The sequence below is a fragment of the Cebus imitator genome, unplaced genomic scaffold (genome assembly GCF_001604975.1).
Source record: "Cebus imitator isolate Cc_AM_T3 unplaced genomic scaffold, Cebus_imitator-1.0 Scaffold70, whole genome shotgun sequence".
Lineage (NCBI taxonomy): Eukaryota > Metazoa > Chordata > Mammalia > Primates > Cebidae > Cebus > Cebus imitator.
The window spans coordinates 5,491,820-5,502,198 of NW_016107385.1; the positions used below are offsets into that span (position 1 = coordinate 5,491,820).

The 10,379-nt window shown below is 39.8% G+C and overlaps 1 protein-coding gene across 4 annotated transcripts in view; it reads right to left on the minus strand.

The window, feature by feature from the left end:
* Positions 1-7,311, minus strand: part of KIAA0586 (KIAA0586 ortholog) — a 122,112-nt gene extending 114,801 nt beyond the window's left edge. For 3 of the 4 annotated variants that reach the window (XM_017531046.2, XM_017531045.2, XM_037739462.1), the window contains exons 1-4: positions 6,560-7,311; positions 4,483-4,553; positions 2,923-2,992; positions 1,195-1,264 (exon numbers count right to left, since the gene is read on the minus strand). In XM_017531046.2, coding sequence (XP_017386535.1) covers positions 1,195-1,264; positions 2,923-2,992; positions 4,483-4,553; positions 6,560-6,758 — 410 coding nt within the window. In that variant the 5' untranslated portion in view covers positions 6,759-7,311. The remainder of the gene's footprint in view (positions 1-1,194; positions 1,265-2,922; positions 2,993-4,482; positions 4,554-6,559) is intronic. The other variant, XM_017531047.2, reaches the window with a different exon arrangement.
* Positions 7,312-10,379: the final 3,068 nt, after the last annotated feature.

Here is a 10,379-nt window from a genome sequence, read left to right on the forward strand (position 1 = left end):
GTCAAGTGAAGCGTGGCTGTATATTTGTTTTTAAATGAATTCTAAAAAATACAGATTTTCCATTTACCGAAGTAATTTAAAATGTCCTTTTGAATAAAAAGAGAATTCAAAAGTAAGTAAAAATTTTTTCTTTGTCCTACGGGGACTTCTACAGTTCTCTGGTTCAGGAGTAGAATACATCTGGCCTACGAATATAATCTCAGACTGCCATCACTGATGATAAAGATAATAATAATTGCCTCCAGACCAGCGAATGTAGTCTTCCTTCATGTTTCTCATGTGCTGTTGTCAGGGTTGGTTTTAGATTTCAATGGTATTTAAGATAAAGTTGGAAGGGGGGATTTAGGTGGAGCAACCATGGTCTCTCTTCACTGCATCCAGGTGCTAAACTCACCTTTTTCTGAGATTCTAACCAGGAAAAGTCTAAATGTCCTCTGATAATAAACAACAAGTATTATGTATAAGGAACTATTGAGCACTGCTATAAGCAGTATAGTGAAGTGGTTAAGAGAGATGGCTCTAAGGGCAGACTGCCTACATTCTAATCCCCATCCAGTAACAAGTTGCTAAATGACCTTGGGGAAATCAATCTCTCAATACCTCAGTTTGCTTATCTATAAAATGGGGATTCTGGCTGGGCACGGTGGCTCACGCCTGTAATCCCAACACTTTGGAAGGCCAAGTCAAGCATATCAGGAGTTCAAGACAAGGAGGCCAGAAGTTCAAGACCAGCCTGGCCAACATGGTAAAACCCCGTCTCTACAAAAATACAAAAATTAGCCAGGCATGATGGCAAGTGCCTGTAATCCCAGCTACTCGGGAGGCTAAGACAGGAGAATTGCTTGAACCCAGGAGGTAGAGGTTGCAGTGAGCCAAGATCATGCCATTGCACTCCAGCCTGGGCGACAGAGCAAGATGCCATCTCAAAATAAAGAAAATAAAATGGGGATTCTATAAAATTAGGATAGTAATGAACTCTATTTTATAGGTGTTTGAGTTAAATGAGTTAATGTACTATAGCACTTCCATAATAATTATTGCTAACTGCTACTGAGTATCTTATGTGTCTAGCACCATGAGGAATGCTTTATACAAATCATAGTGAAAACAAAGTTTTTCGTATGTCCAAAATACAAATGAAGCTGATTTTAAACATAAAAAATTTTCCAATTATTTTCTGTAAATGAAACTTACTTTTGCTTTAAAACTGTTCTTAGAGCATCTTTCTGTCCCGTTGTATACTGAGAAATGAGGATGTCATTTTCTGCACAATCAAGACACAAAAATAGATTAATTCCTGAATATTTATTAAATTTTGATAAGTAATAAAAAAATCTTTTTTAACTAAAAGAATGTTTAGGAATTCAGCCATAGCATTTCACAATTGAAAACGACAAGGAACAAATTAAGTGATTAAGTAATAATAGAATGGTCATAACCCCAAACTCACAGCCAACATCATACTGAATGGGCAAAAGTTGAACACATTCCTCCTAAGAACTAGAACAAGACAAGGATATCCAGTCTCACCACTCTTTTCAACACAGTAGTAGAAGTCCCAGTGAAAGCAAATGACAGACAAAGAAATAAAAGGCATCCAAACAGTAAAACAGGAAGTCCAGTTATCTCTGTTCACTGACGACATGGTCCTGTATCTAGAATACCCTAAAGATTCCTCCAAAATACCCCTACATCTAATAAGTGACTTAAGTAAAGTTTCAGGATACTAAATCAATGTACAAAAATCAGTGGCATTTCTATATACTAATAACATTCTAGCTGCGAATCAAACCAAGAACTCAATCCCATTTACAATAGCCACACCCAAAACAAAAAATTCCTAGGAATACATTTAATCAAGGTAAAAGATCTCTACAGGGAGAACTACAAAACACTGATGAAAAAATCACAGATGACACAAACAAATGGAAAACATTCCATGCTCATGAATTGGAAAAATCAGTATCGTTAAACTGACCATACCGACCAAAGCCATCTACAAATCAACACAGTTCCTATCGAATTACCAAGATCATTTTTCACAGAATTAGAAAAAACTATTTTAAAATTCATGTGGGGTCAGATACAGTGGCTTACGCCTGTAATCCCAGCACTTTAGGAGGCCAAGGTGGGCGAATCATTTGAGGTCAGGAGTTTGAGACCAGCCTGGCCAAGATGGTGAAACATCTTTACGAAAAAATACAAAAATTAGCTGGGTGTGGTGGTGCGCACCTGTAATGCCAGCTACTCGGGAGGCTAAGGCAGGAGAACTGCTTGAACCTGGGAGCCGGAGATTGCAGTGAGTGGAGATCACACTACTGCACTCCAGCCTGGACAACAGAGGGAGACTCCATTAAAAAAAAAAAAAAGAATTTACAAACATATCTAATACTAAACCTATGCAATAGGTTAGTAATAAGAAGATAACCTTCACCATTGCAAACCTTATTCTGGATTTTGTAGATTCTAGCAATAGCTTAATTTTGGAGAAAAAACTAAAATGAAAATAATAAATAAAAACTGTAAGACTATGTAATAAATGTTTAAAAATAAATTCTACCCTTAAGAAGAAAATTCTGGCACATGCTACAACATGGATGAACCTTGAAGACATTATGCTAAGTGAAATAAGCCAGTAACAAAAGGTCAAATACTATATGATTCTACTTATACAAGGTACCTAGGACAGTCAAATTCATAGAGACAAAAAGTAGGATGCCCAGGGCTGAGGAGAGGAAAAATGAGCAATTAGTGTTTCATGGGTATAGAGTCGGGAAACATGACAAAGCTCTAGATATGAAAGGTGATAAATGTACACCAATGTGAATGTACTCACTGTCACAGAACTGTACATTTTAAAATAAAGTGGTAAAGTTTATGTTATGTATATTACAATAAAAAAAATCAATTTTATTCTCTTACCTTTTTGTTTGTTGTTCTCTTCTATTTTATCCAAAGGCAACACTTGCACTGCAACATCTTTAGAAAAATTCTTTGGGATATGAAAGGAAGATATAGGCTAAATAACTTCATGATTCATGATTTATCCAGAACCATTTACTAGCTATGTGAGTACTTTGTTCTGGGAGGGCAAGACTGTATATTTAATATTCTTCATTTCCATCACCACGCAATGCTGATGTACCTTAAAGCAACTCAAAGGTTTGTTGAGCCAGGTATCGGGGCTCAGGCCTATAATCCCAGCACATGGGGAGACTGAGGCAGGCGGATCACAAGGTCAAGAGATCGAGACCATGGTGAAACCCCGTCTCTACTAAAAAATACAAAAATTAGCTAGGAGTGGTGGTGCGCGCCTGTGGTCCCAGCTACTCGGGAGGCTGAGACAGGAGAATTGCTTGAACTCAGGAGGCGGAGGTTGCAGTGAGCTGAGATCATACGCCACTGCACTCCAGCCTGGCACCTGGTAACAGAGCAAGGCTCTCTCAAAAAAAGAGAAAAAGGTTTGTTGAATGAGTAATACACTATCAGACAAGTGAATGAGTAAATGAACCAGCAAGCAAATGTGGCACTGAGATTCAAACTCAAATCAGTTTGCCAATTCTAGCAGAGCAACTCATTTAACATCTCAGTTGCTTCAGTGAAATGTGAAATTCTGACTCGCTGTGAGTCAAATGGAGAAGGATGGCACAACATCACGAAGATCACCCATTTATAATAACATTGTATCCATACATTTGAGAAGTTTAGATATCATTAAATAAGGCCTGCTAAAAAATAAAAAAGACAAAACAACAACAACAAAAATAACACTCCAAAGTCTAGCCATTTACTTAGGGACCAAGTACAGCTTATAATTATACATTTTATTGTGAGCTTTTGACAAAATTGTCATGTAGTCTCAATTTAATTATTATTTACCAGCTTCAATTTTCAAAGAGTATATTGTGAAACTCTCATTATACAGACTTATTAAATTGACAATATGTAGGTCAACACTATGATTAGCTGTCCAAATCTAATTAGATCTCATAACCAAAACATATTTATCAAATAGTTTTGGCATTATAAAGTTAAGATATTAATTTCATGTTATTCTTACAGAACCTCCCTTCTAAAAAAAACCGAAAGACCTCACAAGTGTTAGAAAGACCTGTGAGCACACCTCACTTCTAAAAAAAAATTGTACTGTTAGTCGTTCCTTTTTTTTTTATCTAAGAATATGTTAAGTCTCTGGGCAAGAACACCTTTTCCCTGAATAGTAAGAGAGCTTCTTTTCAGTTTTCATATCTCTTTAAGCAGCCATTATCTTACTAATGGGTATTTTTTATTCTAGGGAAGGCCTTTTGTTTAATGTCTCAAACACCATTCAAAGTCAGAATTGTAGTATATAAAACATTTGTTTTGGTAAGTTATATTTAAATAAAAACAAGGCATGTTGCTAATCAAACATAATTTAAGAATATATTATTTGACAATATTGAGAATTTGTATGTGAGCATAATTAAGAATCCTTTTGCTTACACCTTCTGACACCATGGGATTTTCTAATAGAGACTGGTGACAATTTCCAGCAGAAGTTAAATCTGATGAACCTAACAAAACAAAGGAATAGATTTTAGTGACTTTAAAATCAGATCCTTAGCTTAGAAACTGTATAGGCATGATTCAAGAACTATAAACTCCATATAACACATAAGTTGGAAAGACAATTTGCATGCAAAAAAAGTTAAGAAAATGTATTTAAATATATCTGAAGGAAGGCTTTTACAGTTGATATTTGGGAAAATAAGGTTCAGTACTGACAATAAAGTGAGATGAGCAGAAAACATTTTAAAATGTAACTATACGCTGTTGAATGTGGACAAACTATGGGTAAAAATATGTATACAACATAAAAGTCTAATTTAGCAGCAGGACTATTTGAGTGTCACTGCTGTATCCCACAAAAAGCAGCATTATAAAAGCATTTTGTTGTTTTAGCTCACATATTCATTAATTTGATCCTCACAATTACCAGCAAAGTGGATAAAGCACAGGTTACCCTTATTTTCACTGAGCTCTAGATAGGTTAAGTGAATTGGAATACAGAAGCCATCAATTGGCAGAAGTCCTGCTTTTCCCACTATGCACAGAAAGTAGTCATTAGGTAAAAAAAACACTACTCGGGGAAAAAAAAGCACACTATACAAGTTAAGCATATCCATATGGATAAAAAAAAAAAAAAAAAAAAAAAATCCATGCAAAAAAAAAAAAAAAAAAAAAAAAAAAAAGCCAGGGTCCTAAAAAGACAAAGAAATTCAAACATGATGCCAGTGATATTAAGTGCCATGGGAAAATCTATTTCTTTTTACTGTAATTGTTACTTTTTTTGAGTGTGGATTTCTTTAAAAACTTAATAACAGCTTGCCTATTTAATTTCCTAAGAAATTTATAGCTGAGCTTTGTAAACAAAATCATACTTTAATTGTATGCTATTTTATAAGCCTATACAATAAGTGATTCAAATTCAAAATTAACAATCAGCAAAAATGAATTCCAACACTGATTTACTTAGTGAGTCCCCTGGGTCCAGATGATTACAGTGGCAGACAACCATATTGAGTCTGAAGCAAATTTAATTTGCCGACGCATGAAGAATGCAGCATGTAGAAACCCACCTTGCTGCCCAGGCCAGGAGCCTCAACAGTGTACTACTGCCTCACCCCCCACAAACTATACCCCACACCTAACAGGTCATCACGAGTCAGTCCCATCTATTTAGCACTTAAAGGGGTGTCCTCGGTAACCCTACGACAGCACTGGGCCAGACCCCACTTTCTCTTGTCTGGTCTGGTCCAAGAACCATATTTTTGCCAAGGTGATGCCATTACTCCTTACCTAAATAAAACACTCAGAGGCTCTGCAAAGCCTTGGGGTTAGAGGCAGGCTACCAAGCATAGCACACGGGCCCCATGGCCAGCCTCCTCCCTGCAGCCAGCCTCCTCCCTGCAGCCAGCCTCTTCCCTGCAGCCAGCCTCCTCCCTNAAGCACCGGGTGCGGTGGCTACGTCTGTAATCCCAGCACTTTGGGAGGCCGAGGTGGGCAGATTACGAGGTCAAGAAATAGAGACCATCCTGACCAACATGGTGAAACCCTATCTCTACTAAAAATACAAAAATTAGCCAGGCATGGTGGTGTGCGCCTGTAATCCCAGCTACTTGGGAGGCTGGACAGGAGAGTCGCTTGAACCCAGGAGGCAGAGGTTGCAGTGAGCTGAAATCTCGCTACTGCACTCCAGCCTGGAGACACAGCAAGACTCCGTTTCAAAAAAAAATTTAATTGCCCTTGGAATTGTGATTCATATATATTCCCTATGGTTCCAGGATACCGTTTAAAAAAAAAAAAAAAAAACGCACAATAGGAGACGTTAAAGTTTCATTCATTCAATCTATCTACTCAAACATTTTATAGGCTTCCTGGCGATTTTCCTGGGAAACAGGGTCAGTTTTCAAACATCTGTACAAACTAGACTTATATCTTACATTTGGGAATTTAAACAAGAACTAAAGATTTATTACATATACTAAAGCTGACTGAAAAACTACGTGGAATGACATACCAGGTGATGTTCCATTCACTCTAGTCCCCGTTCCAGCAGGAAGACCTTTATTTGCAGACAATGCCGAAGGAACACAGGGCAACGTATCTCTCAGCAAAACCAAATGATCTCCATGATTTTGAGAAACTACCTCAGGAAGTCTCTTTGCTGGCATCTTAACTCTTTTTTTCTTCTGCAGGCTAACCTCAGAGCCTTTCATATTGTTGGTCACAAAACTAGTTCCACACTTAGGACGGAAAAACTTTCTCTGTGTCCTTAAGATTTCAGAACAAAATTTTCACCTCTTTGCAATGAACTGTTTTTAAAATGTCGAAATAGAACATCGACAAAGTTGAAAATCTAAATTTCGGTATTGAATCCAGAATTAGAAACAACTATAAAGTCTTGTTTACCCATTAATCCCACTCAGACTATTAATACACCACGCCAAAACGTGAACGTGGAGATGACAGGAGAATGGCCGCAGGAGCAACAATACCCGTAACAGTGCACTCCGCAACCCCAGAGCTGGTAGGGCAAAACCAAACATGTGGAGGCGGGATTACAATTTGTTGAGAAGAGGCATGACCCACATAAAAAGCGTAACAGCTTTCTTCAGCCACAGTCTTACACACCCCTTCCAGATGCAATCGTCGGAAACCTAAATTCACCCCTACGCGTCTCCAGGACGCCCGAGAACCGCGCCGTCACAGGTGTAAGCTGACAACAGCTTCAGTTGCCCGTGGTTCACAACCCACTTCCCTCCAAACCCGCCTTTGAGACACAACACGCATGCGCGTCAAAAAAAACTCATCCAAAATATCCAACCAGAAAGCTAAGCGCTCTCTGGTGCTCTTCCCTTCCTCTCCGGGTGGAAACAAACTCCGGACACAACGGGGTTGCATTTATTTATTTATTTATTTTTAAGGACGCACATTGCCGCACATGACCGCTCTACAGCCTCATCCAAGACTTGAAGAGCTCCCGATTTGTAATCCTACTTGTGTTTATCAGGGACTGTTTACACTGTTTAGCTTCCGAAGACGGTTAGGGAGGTGGGATTAGGTAAATTAGGCTTCTAAAGAGTTTCGACAGATTCGGGTCGTTATTGGAGAGGAAGTCAGGAATACAAAGCGTTGTCTGAGCAGACAATCACAGAGTTTAATCTTTCGGAGACTTTAGAATTCGCTGATGGTACCATCTTTTTCTTCCAGATTTTTTCACATTATAACGAATCGGCGTCTAAGGGTTTAAGTGTCACTTGACATCACTGCTCCCACGTGTTCTTTCCCATCTGGCGGCCGCCGCGCCAGTCCTGTACCCAACCCTCCCTCCCGAGGCTCAGCCTACCCCCAGCACCCAATAGCCTTGTACTGATGTCGGATGCGAGTGCCTGTGCTTAAGTATGGTATCTTCTCTGCCGTGAGAATCCGGGGTTCCCTGGCGGGAGGTGGCAGGTTACGCTCCAGAAAGGTGGCGGGGTCTCCGGAGGAGGCCGCCGCATGTACTTGGGGCAAGTGGGGTGCGAAGTGGGGGGGTGCGAAGCCGGACAGCGCTTCCCCCGGTCGTGTTCAGACCTTCCTGGGGATAGCGTCACCTGGGCTTTGCTAGGAACTTTAGGCCCTGAGCCACCCCCAACCCGGATTAGGGGAGTCCGGGTCTTGTTTTAGGACACTGAAATTAGACTATAAGGTATTGACACTGTGACCTTGAGCTGCCGGGGGGAAGATCCTACTTTCCGTAAAAATCGTCTCTAGACGTAACGCCAGGGCTAACACCCCTTCCCAGATCTCCTCATTTCCTAGGACGCGCTAGTTAGAGCTTTCCCTTTACGCCTTACAAGAGGCTTTAGAATAATCAAAGCAAAAAAAGTGTAATCCTATCTAAAAGCTAACGAATTTTATTTTACATCTCGGCGGTCTACTTTCATAGAAGTCTAGACTTAAAATTGACTTTAGGGGCTCACCGTTAAAGAACCTCTTATTATTATTATTATTTTGTACCTTGCTGAGTTTCTCTAATTAATGATCATTTTATTTTATTTACATTTTCCCTTCGGAATTAGGCTCATAGGTGGTACCTGTTCACAATTTATTGTATATTATGAGTATATTGAAAGAACTACAATGTCAGAGCTGGCAGAGACCTTGGAGATAGTTTAACTCTTTCTAAGGTGAAACACGTGAAACAAACAGTGACCTAAGGTCTGAGTGTAGGCACTCTAAATTATTAAAATGACAAATAAATAACTTAATTTGGGTCTTAGAACTCCTTTGTCATGACTCTGTAATTCCTTTCTTTAGAGCCTCTGTCGTGAAGTGATCATAGCTCACTGCAGCCTTGAACTTCTGAGCCCAGGCAATCCTGTCTCAGCCTCCTGAGTAGCTAGTACTACAAGCACTTGCCACCACGCCGGCTAATTTTTTTCACTTTTTTGTACAGACTAGGTCTTGCCTTGTTGCCCAGGCTTATTTTCTCTTTTCTCTCTTTTTTTTTGGGGGGGGGTGGTAGGGGGAGATGGATCTTTGCTCAGTCACAAAGGCTGGAGTGCAGTGGCATGATCTCAGCTTACTCCAACCTCTACCTCCCAGGTTCAAGCAATTCTCTTGCCTCAGCCTCCCAAATAGCTGAGGTTATAGGCGCCAGCCACTCCACCTGGCTTTTTGTCTTTTTAGTAAAGATGGGTTTTCACCATGTTGGCCAGGCTGGTCTGAAACTCCTCACCTCAAGTGATCCGCCCACCTCATCCTCCCAAAGTGCTGGGATTACAGGCGTGCACCACCACACCAGGCCTTATTGTCTTAATCTAGGTCAGCCTTCTCAATCCCTTTTCTTTATGACTGACACTTTTGAAAAGACCAGCCAGGTTGTCTTACAAATTGTTCCATGTTATAAATTTTCTTAATTATTCCCTCATGATCAGAGCCATACGAAACTTTTCAGAATACCACATAGGTGTTGCTGTCTTACTGCATCCCATCAAGAAACACCTAAGATTGGCATCCATGTTTATGATGCTAGGTTTTATGACTTAGATTATACTTTTTTTTTTTTTTTTTTTGAGACAGGGTCTCTTTCTGTCACACAGCCAAGAGAACAGTGGCATGATCATGGCTCACTGCAGCCTCCACTTTCTGGGCTCAAGTGATCCTCTTGCCCCAGCCTTCTGAGTAGCTGGGACTACAGGTGCACACCACCACGCTGGCTCATTTTTATATTTTTTTGTAGAGATGGTGTTTTGCCATGTTGCCCAGACTGGTCTAGAACTTTTGGGCTCAAGCAATCCTCCCACCTCAGCCTCCCAAAGTGCTGGGATTGAGCTACTGCGCTTGGTCAGTCACTTAGCTTATAATATATATTGGGCTATTTGGAAAATATTTTTAGGTAGATGATATATGTTATAATAAGACATTTTATAGGTGCAATGGGGAAAAATACTGGATTTTGAAGTCCAAACACGTTAGGCTCTAGCTGCCCATATACTATCTGTATAAATGACCTCATGTAAGTTTCTTAAGATTTCTGAACCATCCCTCCCAGAATTATTAGGAAAATCATAAGGGAAGTATAATATATACTTACACCTGGACAAATAAGGATAGCATGACATTAAGTATTCTTTTTTTAATAGTAACAAATATGCCAAAGAATTGTAACTTCAGAATAGAGGACATTAACTTCACTTACTAAAAAGGGAGAAACTTTTTTAAAAAAAATAATTAGCCGGCCGGGCGCGGTGGCTCAAGCCTGTAATCCCAGCACTTTGGGAGGCCGAGGCGGGTGGATCACAAGGTCAAGAGATCGAGACCATCCTGGTCAACATGGTGAAACCCCGTCTCTA